This window comes from Copadichromis virginalis, linkage group LG9 (genome assembly GCF_057382275.1).
Source record: "Copadichromis virginalis isolate Kocher_CV1m ecotype Utaka linkage group LG9, C_Virginalis_male_GT1.1, whole genome shotgun sequence".
In the NCBI taxonomy this organism is placed as follows: domain Eukaryota; kingdom Metazoa; phylum Chordata; class Actinopteri; order Cichliformes; family Cichlidae; genus Copadichromis; species Copadichromis virginalis.
Genome location: NC_140626.1, coordinates 3,987,611 through 4,004,043, shown reverse-complemented (window position 1 = coordinate 4,004,043; position 16,433 = coordinate 3,987,611). Strand labels below are relative to the sequence as shown.

Here is a 16,433-nt window from a genome sequence, read left to right as displayed (position 1 = left end):
TTGCAGAGGGCGACTTTTCCTCTAAACAGGAAAATGTGCACAGTCAGGGGTTAAAGTGGATTCAGAAGGTGGGGGAAGATTTTCTTAGTGTACAGGCTGTGATCAGCTGACCTGCTGCTCTTTGTGCATTGTGCAACCCAATTCATTTATAATTGTATTAATATGCAAATTGCATTGACTATTGATCAACAACTACTGATCGAAGACTGTTTATAAGGTTGGGGAAACCTGCAGTCAGCTGAGAGAATCAGCCTTTTGGGATACAGTAACAAAGTATTTGTACTTCATTACTTCCCATGTTTTCATCAACCAGGGGAATCACCTCCTGGAGGCCATTACAAAGCATGAGGGTTTAAGGTTAATGGCTTTACTTTTAAGAGCAACCAGTTATTGCCATCTTTTATGTACAGTTTATGCATCTGCCCTTTAAGTCCCTTTAAATCCCAAAAACTATTAATAAAATCATGATTCAGGGTATCATCTTTAGCAAATGAGATCATCTCATTTTCTATTTTGTTTTTTCTACTGATGCGAGAGAATTGTCTTTAATTATGGCATCCTGAGCTGAGCATTTGACATCTGTGCTTAAAGATAAACATACAGTTGATGACTTGAAGGCAGGCAAACAGAAATACAAGATATAATATGTGAAGTATCAGGGTGTAAATACAGTAGATGGATGTGTTGAATCTCGTGCAGGGGTAGAGGGATTCTATCTTTTCTTCTTCTTTGATTTTCATTCTTGGTTTTCTGTCTTTTTCATTCTTGTAAGACAGCAGGCTTATCACCTCATCACCATGGTGACTTTGTTCTTCCTTGGCATCTATGCGTCTCCACTGTAAAAATAGAGTCAGTCATGCTGGGAGATCAGTAAAAATAAACATCAGCTCGGCCAAATGTGTCATTACCTCCCGTTACTGTGGCAACCGGGGATGGTAACCGATGACTAGGCAACCCTGTGAAGTCCCCGTGTCATTGATTAGCACGACTGGAAGAAGCAGGAATTCATTACAGTGATCAAGTTTCCCATCACCGGTTGACTTATCGGACACACACACACACACACACACACACACACACACACACACACACACACACTGTAGACTTTTCAAAGTGTGTGAGAAGTACTAATAACTATTTTTCAGAGGAACTTTTCTTACCTCCTTCCCCTTTTATGTATCATGTGTTGCTACCGTCCTCTGTACTTTTCCACAGTCTCCTTCAGGCTTTGTCTGCATTAATTGGATGCATGAACACAGCTTCCAAAGGCGACCTTCTTTCTCTGAGTTACAAACGAGGCTCGATTATTCTCAAATTTCAGGATTTTTGCATGTATCTTTGTTGACGCTGTTATTTGTTATCAGTTGAGTTTGTCATGTAAGCCACCTTAAAAAGACGTAAAGAAGTAAAACATATCTTTCTTGCTCTTGTTATTATTATTATACATTTCACGTTGCTTACAGTATTAAGCCATGTTATAACTACACTGGCTTGTTATGCAGAGATCAACCATGAGATAACAGTTTCTGTGTATCACAGACATCTTAGCATCGCTCAGCTCTTTCTTCATTCTGATTAGGCGATAATGAACACAGTGTATTAAATGACAGGGAGAGTAAGCACGGATCCAACGAAGAAACATTGTGGCGCATGTAGCAGCTGAATGAGATCTTCCTTTGGAACTGTTGGAGAACTAAAAATCTGACTTGTAATCAGTATTAATGCTCTTTTTAAAGCCCTCAGTCAGGAGTCCATGGACACCCTGTTTTACGTAAAGATCAGGGATCTGTCAAAGTCTGTTCTTCACAGCATGTGAAGGACGATAGATGTAGATGCTGAGGATGCTGAGGAGACTGGGAGAGGGTACAAAACCATCTGTAAAGACTTTGAACTCAACCCGTTCACAGTCAGACAGACTGTCTGCAAAGCAAGGAAATTAAAGAATGCTGTTAGCCTCCTCAGCATGGTCGAGCACCACAGATCAGCCCAGCAGCAAACAGGGATGCAGGAGTTTACAAAATAAGAAGCTAAGCTTAGACCTGCCTCACAGTGTCAAATGTTCATGTTCGCGAATGCACGTGGCAGAGATACAAGCAGAAAAGCTGTGCTGCCCATCTGCTGTTTGCAGAGCACACAGATGAGGCAGAGGTCTCTGTGAATAATGCTCTGTGGAAATGTCTTAAAGAAAACCTTTGGTTTAGATGCTAAGAGTGATGTGTGGAGAAAAGAAACATGCATTACAGCACTGGAACCACATCCCATCAGTCACACACGGTCATGGTAGGGCCAAGATTTGGGCTTTTCATCGCCGTCACAACAGCTCACCTTTATTGATGGAGCGATGAGGACTGAATGACAGCAGCAAAGTCAAATGTTAGTGCGTCTGTCTGTGGGCTCACAGGAAGTGAAGCAGAAAGAGACTCACCTCAGCACACGGGTCATACGTTTAACTGGGTTTGCTTTTCTTTGCTACTCTTATTTATGCAGAAACATTTAAAGGCTTTAGTTCATTTTTTGTCCTTAATATGCTGTAGTTCTTACACTGTAATCTTCCATCACATAGAATAGAGGGAGGCATCTGCCCTTCCTTATCTGTCCCACTCTTTCCCCTCATTTAAACTTTCTTTTCTGATTGTTTCACTTTCTACTTCCTATTATTTCCCTGATCTCCTCATAAAATCGTCCCCTGCTCTGATTTCAGTTTGCCCTCATCGTATCCAAGTCACCCTCTTGGCTCTTATTTCTCTTTCTGCCCCCAACATTTAGTTACCCTCTCTCTTCTTTTTACTCTCTCCACGTAGGAGCCGTATCTCCAGTCGGTGTGTGAGTGCTGCAGCTACCGCCTGGACCCGAACACCCCGGTGCGCTTCCTCAGCCTGCAGTGTGAGAGTGGAGAGAGCGAGCCGGTTGTCCTGCCAGTCATACACAGCTGCGAGTGCACTAGCTGCCAAGGTGAGGCGTAATGGGGCTGATGGATTTGCATGTCCATTTCTCATATCAGTGTGAGATTTAAATATATGCAAAACTTTTAATACAGGCACGAGTGCACACCGGCCTCCTCAAGTCAGAGTTTCATCCAATCATCCAGGCTTATACACATCAGGACAGTCATGCAGTCATTTTCAGATGTCTCCTGTAAACACCACCAACCAGTGGAAGCAATCAAGATTTAATAAATGACAGACTTTCAGCTTTATTTCAAGAGATTTTTGAAAAATATTCCTTACATTTAAGATTTATTAAATTTCCCTTGTTGTTCATTCTTAAATGAAACTCTTTTACAGGCATGTAGTGCTTGAACTGTAAAGCCGATGGACTTTCTTCTTCACTGGATCCACTGTTAGTTGCTGTGTCTTTGTGGCTCTTTCTGCCCACTAAAGGCTGTTGTGGCCGTCCGAGAAAATGTCTTTACCTTCAGGAGCCGTTGCTTTGCTGTGTCTTTACTGCCAGGCTCTGTCCTACCAGTTTCACAGCCTTTGATTCGCTGTGAGCAGAAAGTAAAGCTGTCGATACTTCAGAATTCCTCCTGCTACTTCTACCAACACCTAGTCATGAATAAACACCCTTGACCCACTTCCACTGGCTGTGATAACACTCCACTGTGTTTGACAGACTCTTCTCTGCTACAAGTTCATATTCCTAAAAGAAACTTCCAGAACTTGGCAGGCTTTCTTCGATGTTTTCTAGGAAAGTCTTATCCGGTCTTTCTGTCCTCGGGCGTTATCAGCGTTTTGCGTCTGTACTTCATTCATGAAGTTGCGTCTTGACAGAACACTGTAGCAATGATGCATCTTCTTGGATAGATATTATGAAGGGAAGAATTCAGTTGTCTTTTGTGATCTTCCAGGAATTTGGGTGTTGCAGAGCTGACTGCTGCATTCCTGCTTTATAAAAATGTACCAAATGTTCCGATCTCTCTGATTAGACCTGGGTTGTTGCTTTCAGTGTAATGGTGAGCTCCCAAGCACAGCCACCAAATGCAAACTCAATCCTGGAAGCAGCTGCTGACCTTTCATCTACTTAATTTGCCATGATGTAATGAGGAAATAGGTTTCGGTTAGACCTATTGCTTATATACAGCCACGAGAGTCACTAACAGGTCTCTCTGCCTAATTTGTCACAGAGTGAGGAGAGATCAGGCCTCACTTGGAACTGCTTGGCAGTTAATTGTGCAATTACTTTTGAGCCTTTGAAAATATGGGAGCATGTATGAAGACGGCTGCAGCTCCTAAAAGCTTAAAGCAAGTTTTTCATATAAGTACATTTCTATTTATACAGTTCAAGATATCAACTTACAAAGAACAACTAATGAAGACACAGCTGGAGGGCCAGTAGCTCTGTCTCCTTTAGTTCTCAGCCTTGTGTGAAGCACACAACCTGATCGTTAGACCTCAGGAACCTGCAGGGGTGTTTGCATGGACACGTTTGCTGCTGCTCCAACAGTCACAACCAGAATCTTAAAGTGAGTGAGACACGAGTACTTTGCAGTTGCATTTTGAACACTTTGTTTGAAGGAGGTTATTTTGAGAAGAGATGAAATAAGCTTCTAATTCACAGCAGGACACAACAGAGCTCAGGTTGGCCTGGTGTCTTAAGTGAATAAAAGAGCAAGATCGAAACAGAGATTTAACCTGATCATCCAAAGTGAGTCAAAAGCTGCCCCAAGGTTCAGAAATATGGGGACCAGGAGTTCACAGAAATCTATCAGGGGTACAAAGGAGGACGTCTCTTTCCTCCTCATGAAGTTAAACAAGGTGGTCAGCCTTCCAGGTTTTAAAAGACCTGCAGCTTAAAACAACGCAGGGCTTAGAGGAGATCTATAACTGAATGTCATCTGCATAGCTGTGATGTCATATGTCCTTAAAAATGTGCCAAAAAGGAAAAGCTATTTTTAAAAAGATGCAGGTAATAAAATGTTGTTTCATCAGGTCGACTAATTTAACCAGGCCTGAGAAAGAAACAGGTAGAATATCAGGCTGAGCTGGGTCACTACGAGAAAACATCGTCCTCTCCGCTCTGACTTCATCCTGCAAAGAAACTTGAAATGAAAGCTATGAACTAGGATCTCATGACTGCCAGAGAATTGAGCATATAAATGACCAGCATGGTTGTCATGGCGATATGGCCTTTGCTATGGAATAAGGGTTGAGGAACGCCTTAAACGTATCACTCATCTTAGTGACACAATTCACGACAAATTTGTTGATCAGAGTCGAATAAGAACTAAATTTGAATGGTTGAGTAGCGTGCTGGGCGGGGCGGGGGGGCGGGGTCTCCTCTGTGGCGGGAGAGTGGCTGCTGTGCCAATCAACTCCACCTGGCACTGCTATCTGAGCTCAGCTCCACCTCTCCCCCTACAGCTGAGCTAAAAGCACACCCGCTGCCACAGAGATGATTTCTGTCTATAAATATTTATTGGACTCATTCGAACAGACTTGGATGAATCTAAACAGTCTGAAGTCTACAACCAAACTTACTGCATGTCAGAAACTAGCAGCAGTTACTGCTCCGTGCAAATAATTTACTTTGAATGCAACTAAGAGTTTCACGTTTGTCCTTGAGGAGTTCTTGTTCTGTAATCAAACTCAAGGCAGCTTTGAAAAGTAAAGACTGGGTGCCTGTGAAGATGTCACAGTTGAAGCAGCTCCCCTGCGTTTCTGGATCAGACTCGTCGTTAGGTGGAGCTTTAGGCTCATGGCGAGTTTGGGACACACCCTCTATCAGTGATGTCACTTTTGCTATCATCAGTGGTGTGGAAACCTGTTAACGTGGAGAGCAGGTGTTACCTCCATGAATGACATAACAGATTTTGTTACTTGGCACACCCACAGTGGAAACTTTAATAATCCTGTAGTTTGATCCTTGGTGTCTTAATGATCAGTGTCTTCAACAACAGTGACGTCCGTCTGTGGCTTCAGGTTATCAGCCGGGCTGCAGTTTCTCTGTGACGACCGTCTGTGTCCATTTGTCCTTTAGCCTCCTCTCAGCATCAGACTTGGTATCTAATATTAAAACAAGGCAGAAGGCTGCATCGGGACGATCGCTCTGAAAGCAGAACAGCTGTCAGTCGTCCATGTTTTCCTCTCCAGCTTACGGGGCAGGGGAGGTGATCTCGTGATTCAGTAGCTTGTAGAACACCTTCAGCAATAATACTTTGTTGTAATCATTTGCTGTTTGTTTATCAGCCTCTCACATCATTGGCCCACTGTTCCTTACATGCTTCAGCTCACTGAGCTTTGCAGGCATGCATTTATTTATAGAAACTTCTCCTGTGGTCCCGCTACAGCATTTCAATTAGGCTGAGGTCTGGACTGTGACTGGGCCGTTGCAGCGCCTCGATCCTGTTCTTTTTTAGCCGTTCTGTTGAACACTTGCAGCTGTGCTTGGGACCTTTGTCTTGTTGTAGGACCCAGTTTCAGTCACACTTCAGGTGTCAGGCTGATGGCTTCATGTTCTCTAGAATACTTTGGTATACAGAGGTGTTGCTGCTAGGCTGCTAGAAACCCAGGACCTATGGCTGTAACTCCAAATCATCGCTACACTTGGCAGCTGATTAGGGCTGTTTGTGCTGATATGCTGGTTTATGGTCAAACATCTCTGCTTTGGTGTTGTCTGTCCAAAGGACGTTGTTGTATTCCTTCATCTTATTTTTTCCTTCCAAAAAAAGTCGTACTTGTTCAGCCTTTTTTTATAATGTGGTGAATTTTAAAGCTGAGCATGCTAACTCTTGCCGGGATGAACTCTTGTGTTTGCTGCAGTTCCTCTGAGCATTGCACGCTGAGACCTTGGAGTGAATTTGCTGGGACGTCCACTTCTGGATAGTCTTTCACACTGTAGAATAAGACTTCAAACTGTTTGGAAATGGGCTTGAACCCTTCCCAGATTGATGGGCAGCAACAGTTGTTGATGTTTTCACCTGACTGTGCATTCGATCTCTTGGCTGCTTCTAACCCTCTTGAAGGCTTTAGAGAGGGTGGACTTTGTTTTTTGGCTCAGCTTTTGGTAAATAAATAATGAAACGGTGCAATGTGTTGTGTTTGGTAGTTCATCTGAGAGAGCATTTATACTTGTGTGTTAAATCTGTGGCGTAGAAAAATGTGTTTGTCTGTGGAAAAAACACAAAACAAACTATTATTTACATGAAAACACTTATTAGACGGGTCTGCTGTTATTTCTCTCTCACTGTGTGTGTGCACATTGTACATTTTAAGAAACCACCTCACTCTTGTTCAGTGAGGAGCATGCACTGCTGTGGAATGAAACAGAAACAGAGCCAAAGTGAAAGTGCTGCTCTAACCTTCTGTTTGCAGCAAGCAGCCAATCAGAAAGCAAAAGTCCAAGAATGAAAGTACAGGGCTGGAAATGGGAAGAACATATCCAATTCAAAGACTCAGCCTTCATGTCACAGTTGTTTTTATTACCACCAGGCTGAACCACAAGCGTGTGGTCACTGACACGAGCATTCCTGCAGATTTACACACACAAACATATGCTCACCTTTGCCCGTCATAAATGATTTAATGAAGGGTCCCACCTCTGAAGCAATTATGCTGTAATCCATTCATCAGCATGGCTGATCGCCTCAGTTAATTGGATGGAGCCACATACGACGTAGAACCCCACCCCCAGTGCTGCTCCTCCGTGGACATTACATCTGATGGCTTTGGCCGTTGGTGCGATCAATCTTTGATAACACACACGCACAGACGCGCGCCTATGAATCCATATAACATCATTTCTACACATCTGCATCTACATTGCACCTGTTTTAATAGAGTTCAGTTTCATCAGGCTCATTTCAGAATTGAGCCAGAAGTCTTTGCACACACTGGGTCTCAATCTGTCATCCTGTACAGGAAGCAGTTTTCTGTTTGCTGAACGTGTTCAGTTCTTTGACGGAGTAGCGGTGAAGATGCGACACCGGCTCACTGTTTCCTTTCTCCGCAGGAGGCGATCTGTCCCGACGCTGAGCGAGTCTGTTGGACGCGTCTGCGAACGCACCGCAGAGAGAACAGTGTGAAGTCCAAAGCACCAAGGAGCACCTCGCTAAAAGCCAGCTGGGTGATAGATGGAGGATTCTGGGTGGACGGATGGATGAGTGGAAAAAGTCCCTGCTGATAAACACAGTGCTCTGTAGTGCTCAGTCACCAAATGACTGGATCTTACTGCTGATCGTATATTTCTTACATATTCTGCAGCCTGTACATTCTACTGTGTATTTATAGATTAAAGATCCTATGATACAAGTTCTACTGCATTAAAACATGTTTCTTGTGTATGTTTGTGTATGTATACGTAGCAGCTACTGAACTGAACAGCTACTAGTCTGGGTTATATTCCCATGTTTACAGTGCAGTGCTGACGGGCTGGTCAATAAATGGACAGCAGGTCAGCTGTCTGTCTTTGAGGAATCCTTTTCTGTTTTAAGCAGTGTTGCAGCAGCACATGCTTCGTTGCTTTGCGGGACGTGGAAAGCACCACGTTAATAAAAGTGCCATTAAAAGTTTATAAGATAAAAGATTATAAGATTGATTTATGATCAATTTCAGGGCTGAGATTTCCTTCATACATTCAAATTATGCTGATGTGCTTTTTATTAATAATAATAATAATAGTAGTAGTAGTTTAATACACTGAGAGTAATCACAATGTTCTAATCCAGAGAATTAAGCAGCTTTACTTGCACACTTCAGTAAACTTAACATCTAAAGGATGTAAGTACAATCGCAGAAGCTTCCAGATAAATATCTGCAGCAAACGAGCTGTGTACGCCACAAACATGCTGCTGTTCGTTTCCCTTTTCCTTCGGTTTGCATCAAAGAGCGTTGCTGTCCTGACAGCCTCCTGGCTGTAACGCAAGCTTTCGTTAGATTTAGTGTTCAAGTCCTTTTTAAAATAATGTGCTCATTTCCCCACAGATGAGCTCGTCTCCTGTGTCACCGGGTCTTTTATGGTATGGGGCGCCGTTTGTAAACTGAAACATGCCGAAATTAACAGCAACATTTTTCCACATTTAGCTCTAAATCTTACAAAAACATGTTTTTTCGAGTCATTTTTTACAACATTTAGTAAAATATTTGTAACTTTTCATATTTAAAACAGGATTTTAAATGTTAAATCTAAATGCTAAATGTTAAATCTAAATGTTAAATGTTAAATCTAAATGCTAAATGTTAAATGTAAATATTATATTTAAATGTAAATGTTAAATGTTAAATGTAAATATTATATTTAAATCTAAATGTTAAATGTTAAATCTAAATGTTATATATAAATCTAAATGTTAAATGTTAAATCTAAATATTATATATAAATCTAAATGTTAAATGTTAAATCTAAATGTTATATATAAATCTAAATGTTAAATGTTAAATCTAAATATTATATATAAATCTAAATGTTAAATGTTAAATCTAAATGTTATATATAAATCTAAATGTTAAATGTTAAATCTAAATGTTATATATAAATCTAAATGTTAAATGTTAAATCTAAATGTTATATATAAATCTAAATGTTAAATGTTAAATCTAAATGTTATATATAAATCTAAATGTTAAATGTTAAATCTAAATGTTATATATAAATCTAAATGTTATATATAAATCTAAATGTTAAATGTTAAATCTAAATGTTATATATAAATCTAAATGTTAAATGTTAAATCTAAATGTTATATATAAATCTAAATGTTAAATGTTAAATATAAATGTTACGGGAAACTAAATATTTAGCTAATATGCAAATTTATTGTACGGGTCAACGGAAATACCAAAATAAAAGCTTCAAGAAAACCTCCCGCGCTAAAGTGTGCCGGTCGCGGTCAGGTTCTGTGTTTGCGCTCCTCTTACGGTCACTTTTGACTGCCATGAGCTGCTTCGACTATTCCCTACCAGCATGTCCAGCGATTTAGCTGAAAACATTGGAAGAGCCGTTTTGTCGGCCATCCAACGATGCACCCTCGACCTCACAAACGCCGCAGCACTTGGTAAGTTTATTGTATAGCATTTTGGACGGGTTGATAGCAGTGTTAGCAAAACTAGCAAAGCTAAATTACTTAGCTAGTCCTCAATTATTTCATTTGGTAGGCAGCAGACAGAGATCGAACATCATACAACTCTATTTATTTATTTGGTAGGTAGGTAACAGTCGTTCTTGATGTAAATGTTTCCTTAGGAATCCAGCAATGCACCTGGACCAAGTAGACCTGCCGTCTCCACTGGGATACCATACTGCTCGGTAGGCCTTCTTACACATATCATTTAATTCATTTATCATGAAATTTCCCCTTGTGGGACTAATAAAGGTATGTTATCTTATCTTAGCTGACTGGTTTTGATATACAGTCAGGTTCATAAGTAGTTGGATACAGACACATTTTCTAATGTTGCTTCTGTAAATTACCAGAATGAATTAAAAATGAAACTACTCCAATGCAGTTGAAGTGCAGACTTTAAGTTTTAATTCAGTGGGTTGGACTAAATGAATGCATAAAAATGTGAGAGGGAAAAATTAATTTGTAAACACAATCCTATCATTTCAGAGGCTCTAAAGTAATTAGACAAATTAAATAACTGAAAATAAAATGATAATTTCTATTACTTTATTCAAAACCCTTTGTTGGCAATGACAGCCTGAAGTCTTGAAGTCATGGACACCACCAGATGCTGGCATTCCTCCTTACTAAGGCTCTGCCAGGCCTTTACTGCATTGGCTTTCAGTTGCTGTTTGTTTGTGGGCCTTTCTGTCCTAAATTTAGTCTTCAACAACTGAAATGTATGCTCAATTGGGTTAAAATCCAGTGACTGACTTGGCCATTCAAGAATATTCTATTTCTTTACTTTATTAAAGTCATGGGGTGCTTGGACTGTATGTTTTGGGTCATCTTCCATCTTTATTATTAAATGCTGCCCAATCAATGTGACTACTTTTAGCTGGACTTAAGCAGACAAGTATGTCTCTGAACACATTCAGCTGCTTCAGTCCTGTGTCACATATTCAGTAAACACTACCAGTGCCACTGGCAGCCATGCACGCCCAAACCATCACACTGCCTCTGCCATGTTTTACAGATGATGTGGTATGCTTTGGATCATGAGTCGTTCCACCCTTCTCCATACTTTTTTCTTGCCATCATTCTGGTAGAGGTTGATCTTGGTTTTATCTGTCCAAAGAATGTTTTTCCAAAATTTAGCTGGCTTTTACTAGATGTTTTTTGTTTTTTTTTGTTTTTTTTTGGTTAAGTCCATTCTAGCCTTTCTATTCTTGAGGCTTATGAGTGGCTTGCACCTTGCAGTGAACCCTCTGTATTAGGGCTGTTCGATATGACGATATGAAAACATCTATCATTTCATATTATACGCTATCATTTGTTCTGTGGTGTCGCAAAATAAATTTTACGTCAATATTTTTCATCGTTTTGATGGTCACTGTAGTGGCTGTATTAATTTCTTAATTTTCTTTTTTCTGTTATGTTCTCTGTTCACAGTAAAATTTTCAAAATGCAAACACTACGTCTCAAATCAATTCCAGGCCTTTTATCTGCTTAATTGGTAATGACATCATCATTTTAATATGGATACCCTAAATTAAAGCTGAGTCTGCACATCATGTCCATGATATAATTTTGATTGGAATATGTTTCAGTAAACGGGCAACAAAATAAAACTTGTTAGGGTCCAAATACACACTGACCTAATTGCAGGCCTTTGCTACTCTAATTGAGTGCTCAAAGCACTTTATACAACAGATCTCATTTACCCATTCACATGCACAGATTAATACAAGCACTTTTTCTGTCCAACATTCGCACACAGTCATAGTCGGATAAACTCATTGGGAGCTCTAGATTAGAGCACCTGGGAACTGAATCACCAACTTGACCAACAATCACCAAATGCTAATCTACAAGATACAAAAGGTTCAGTTTTCTGTGTAATGGGTAGACAATAGTAAGATGGTCTGAGTCTACAGTTTGTTTGTTTGTTTTTAATGAACAGATAACAGAAACCTTACGGATGTATTGTAATGCATAGGTGTCTATCTGTGTTTGAATTCATTTCAGGTTCCTCTTCCATCAGTTCCTCAAGCTCATGCTACGCGCTCACATTTTGTGAGAAAAAACAAGACCTGCAAACACTATACAAAAGATGTTGTGTGCTTGCCCTTGTCTTCAGCATCAACGTTTCTCATACCGAGAGGAGATTCACGAGCAAAACTAGCACAAGATGGCCTTATTGGGAAGATCTCCTTTACATCTGACTGGTCTGAAGCACAACTTAGAGAAGAAATAGCAGCAATCTTCAGAAGAACATTTGCACTGTCAACTGGCCAGACATTCCCTTTTGAGTATTTGAGTACAATTAGAGGATGTAAACGACTAATGAAACCAAATGTTTCTAGCAGTTTTCTTTGGGGTGGCCAAGAAGTTGGCTCGATTTGTTCCACCACCTGCCTCTATATAATGGCAGGGATACAAAAACCTGCACAGGTAAACATTTTATATTGCAGTGCAGAAATATTTATTGTCTAAAAAGTGAGTCTGTTCCCTTAACATAATTTTATTAATTGTATTAATTAATATTGCAGTTTCAGCAGATGTAAACAGTTTTTAGTGCAGCCATGTGCCTCTGTGTTACCAGTGATTTGGTGCAACTGTATTTGATTTTATGTAGAACATGCTTTCTTTTCCCTCAGGAGGAACCAGAAGAGCTGTCTGATAGTGACTTTGAAAGTCCAGTCTGCCGGAGAAGACGAGGTATGTGATGTGAATGAAAACCTAGTGAGGTTCTAAGCTCGATGACCAGTTAGATTTTGTTACTGCAGTGCGTAATAATTCCTGGGGGGTTTGTTTGATGAGAGCATCGTTAATTTGTCCGATTGGGGCGATCGTGGCTCAAGAGTTGGGAGTTTGCCTTGTAATCGGAAGGTTGCCGGTTCGAGCCCCGGCTCGGACAGTCTCGGTCGTTGTGTCCTTGGGCAAGACACTTCACCTACCGCCTACTGGTGTTGGCCAGAAGGGCCGATGGCGCGATATGGCAGCCTCGCCTCTGTCAGTCTGCCCCAGGGCAGCTGTGGCTACAACTGTAGCTTGCCTTCACCAGTGTGTGAATGGGTGGATGACTGGGTGTGTAAAGCGCTTTGGGGTCCTTAGGGGGGACTAGTAAAAGTGCTATACAAATACAGGCCATTTACCATTTTAATGTTTACGAATTATCACAGGTGATTACAGCCAAGGAGGAATATGTGCCCAACTTTCACTTAAACTAATATAAGGATATATAAAGGCTGTTAACATTATGAAGCAAGTCATGCTGACCTTCTTTCCTTTGTTCAGTGCATCATGCGTTGTCTACAACACCAGGTGAAAATGAGGCCAAGCATCAGGAAACAGAGAGCTGCATTCAAGAGAGTGAAAATGAGGGACAGGCAGAGGGACAGCAGATGTTTCCATATAATGTGGCAGAATTTGTGTAAGCTGTTGTCTAGGGGTTAAAGAAATCCTTCATTTTAGATGTTGTTTAGGATATTGTTTTGATGCAAGTTTCCAATTTGCATGTTTGGGGTTTTTTTGCTGAATGACTGCAACTTTAGGATTTACATTTAATTTTTTTTTTTTTTAATGATGTAGTGTGAGAAATTCTTCAAGGCTGACATGTTTTATGATTTCTAATATCTCTTATCTACTTAGCCCTATTTTTCTGGAGGAAGATGAAGCTCTTGAAGAGGCAATTCAGCGTAGCCTCCTAGAAGAGTCTGATAGACAGAGTGAAGTTCATATTTCAAGGTAAGATTTGAAAGTAACCTTTGATAATTGAATATTTTATTTGCATCTTTACTTGCATCATTTTTTTGCAGTTACACAATTACAAAGGTAATTGCTCATTTCTGACTAATTTAATATGGACTATCACAACATAATTATCTGTTGTAACTCTGTGCACTTGAGTCAAATGTACAGCAAATTTCCATTTTTCCCCAAGATCTGTTTGTCATTGTCCCTTTTTTATATAGGTCTTTTAAGAAGCTCAGCAAAGAAGAAATTGAAGGTCTTCTTAGAGCTCATAGTGAGAAAGTCATTACACCAGGAACAAGACAACTCCATATCAGTCGAGCCAATGTGTGGTCGACTGCTTTGCGTCAGTTCAAGAGACCCAAGTTTGCAGAAAGCTGTGAGATGCTTTATGTCACATTTGCAAGCGATGAACATGATACAGAGGAAGATGCTGCTGACCTTGGGGGGCCAAGGCGGGAGTTTTTCCGTTTACTGGTGAAGGCCATCTTTCAGGACAGTGGTGCTTTTGAAGGTAATAGGATTTCACAGTCAAACTAACTAACTTACTTACTTACTCAAGGCCTAAAGGCTTGTTGACGACACTCGTTTTTATAATGTTACAAACGCAACAACCACCTGATCTGAACATTGTTTGACAGAACATTAACAAGTTAATAAATGACTACAGATAATAAATCTGTTATGTTCTGTGTGTCTGAAACAGTAAAAAAAAAAAAGTAATACATTTTTGTCTGTCAATCTCAAGATATCAGTTTGGGGTCTGTACAGAATATACTTTTTTGTGTGTTATTTTTCAGCTACACCAAATGGATGCACACTGAAATTTAACATCCTACACTTGCAAAATGGAGTATATCGAACCATTGGCAGGATGTTGTCCACGATAATAGTGCAAGGTGGAGAAGCACCTGCCTTTCTCTCTCCACATGTAGTAGACTACATTGTGTCAGGAGACATTCTTCAAGTACACCTAACACCGGATGATATAGGTGACCCTGAGTTAAGAGAGAATCTGAAAAAGGTGAATTGCAATATTATAACAAGAATATTGTAATATTTCCTATATTCACAAGTCTTCTGGTCTTCTTTTATAATATATAATAAATACACTTTTGGTTATTAGAGGCAATTCCATGTATTATATTTTCAATTTGTTTCCTTTTTGTTAAAAAAAAAAAATATTGGTGAAATACAGCCAAATAAACCAAAACAAAAACGTTTCGAGTCCAATTAAAATGAACCATCTGCAGTATTTGTGTACACTGGTAAAAAACAAACATTTAAAGTGTTTTTCTTAAATATTTAGGTTGTAAATGCAACAACTCAACATGATTTGGAGGAAGCAGTCAGCTGCTGCGACTCATGGCGATATCAAGTTGAAGGTCTTCCACTCACAATCACCATGGCCAATAAAGATCTGTTCGTGAAAAATGCAGCTCTATACCTCGCAGTTCTGCAACGGCAAAGCTGTTTCGATCAACTAACTGATGGCTTGTCCTACTATGGAGTGAGAGTTATATTTTTTCTGTATCAATTGGTCATTATTTTATAATCATTTAGAGTGAGCTACTTTTTATATTTAAAACTGGAATTTAACCATTATTTAAACTTTTCTGTCTAGATTTTATCACTCCTGAGAGAGAACCCCAGTTTGCGTGTTCTGCTTGACCTATCGGGGGAGGACAAAGATCTGACAGCCAGTTTAATTGCTGGGGTTCTCAGGCCAAGCTATTCTGTCCTTGGGAGCAACAGAAGAGTTAGAGAGGAGCTGATGGTGGTCAAATTTCGGGAATTTCTCCAGTGTGTCGAAAGTAAGCAGAAATTCACATAATGTAGTCTGGCCATGAAACAATTCGGGACACTAAAGTAAAACTTTGTCTTTTTATGTCACATGCGCGCACACAAAACAGGAATAAAGATGTATGATCGCTTACAACTGACAAGCAAGGCAAAGACAGAACCTCTGTATTTTTTATAAAAACATTAGCCATCATTTAGTTGTTAGCTCAAGCTTTAACTATTTTAGTGTCCCCAGGTTAACGGTGGTTTTTCTTTGTTTTTAGATGAAGAGCTGAGAGACTCACTTGGAGAAAGGACTCTTACCAAGGATGAAGAGGCATTTGTGAAGGCTTTGAGGCCTGGTCACATCTTGGCTTTTGCCACCGGGAGCAGCAAGGTTCCAGCCATAGGTTTTCAACCAGCTCCTAAAATAACATTCATTCACGATGAAAGCAAACATCTCCCGATTGCACACACATGTGCAAATGAGCTTCAGCTTTTTGTGAATGAAACAACAATGGCTGATGATGATGCTTTTCATTACTGCTTCTTAGTAGCACTCATGAATGGAGCTTTATTCAGCACCATCTAAACATGTTCCAAAAAAGTCAAATTAAAATGGTGGGTTTGTTAACTCTAATCCTGTTCATTAATTGTAGTTTCAAGTAACTTTGCTTCATACAAGATAGCTGAAATAAATTCTGACTGCATTTAATGTTCAACAACAAACAAACAAACAAATCAATAAAGTCACTGGTGTAATACAATAATTTTATTAAGCTTTTCTTTTTTTAAACAAGGACACTTCAAAACAGTTTATGCACAGAGTATACTAAACATGCTTTGTAGAACAAGCCAG

The 16,433-nt window shown here is 39.9% G+C and overlaps 2 protein-coding genes across 2 annotated transcripts in view; both read left to right on the top strand.

The window, feature by feature from the left end:
• The window catches only part of sspo (SCO-spondin), a 64,573-nt gene extending 56,297 nt beyond the window's left edge, over window positions 1–8,276 (top strand). Inside the window, exons 76-77 of the mRNA XM_085469297.1 lie at window positions 2,802–2,952; window positions 7,948–8,276. Of these exons, the coding sequence (XP_085325423.1) occupies window positions 2,802–2,952; window positions 7,948–7,970 (174 nt within the window). The 3' untranslated portion in view covers window positions 7,971–8,276. The remainder of the gene's footprint in view (window positions 1–2,801; window positions 2,953–7,947) is intronic.
• Window positions 8,277–9,959: 1,683 nt separating this feature from the next.
• Window positions 9,960–16,366, top strand: LOC146701131 (G2/M phase-specific E3 ubiquitin-protein ligase-like). Its single transcript, XM_085467457.1, has 11 exons — window positions 9,960–9,988; window positions 10,177–10,239; window positions 12,065–12,490; window positions 12,697–12,757; window positions 13,337–13,472; window positions 13,691–13,786; window positions 14,014–14,306; window positions 14,593–14,816; window positions 15,102–15,302; window positions 15,417–15,606; window positions 15,859–16,366. The coding sequence occupies exons 3-11, from the start codon at window positions 12,383–12,385 to the stop codon at window positions 16,164–16,166; spliced, it is 1,617 nt and encodes a 538-aa protein (XP_085323583.1). The 5' UTR covers window positions 9,960–9,988; window positions 10,177–10,239; window positions 12,065–12,382; the 3' UTR covers window positions 16,167–16,366.
• Window positions 16,367–16,433: the final 67 nt, after the last annotated feature.

Bases quoted from the DNA above. Each gene is read 5' to 3' on its own strand.
- LOC146701131 (XM_085467457.1), top strand. From the start codon at position 12,383: ATGAAACCAAATGTTTCTAGCAGTTTTCTTTGGGGTGGCCAAGAAGTT. The intron at 13,473-13,690 runs GTAAGCTGTTGT...TTATCTACTTAG, and splicing joins TATAATGTGGCAGAATTTGT to CCCTATTTTTCTGGAGGAAG. The intron at 14,817-15,101 runs GTGAATTGCAAT...TTAAATATTTAG, and splicing joins TAAGAGAGAATCTGAAAAAG to GTTGTAAATGCAACAACTCA.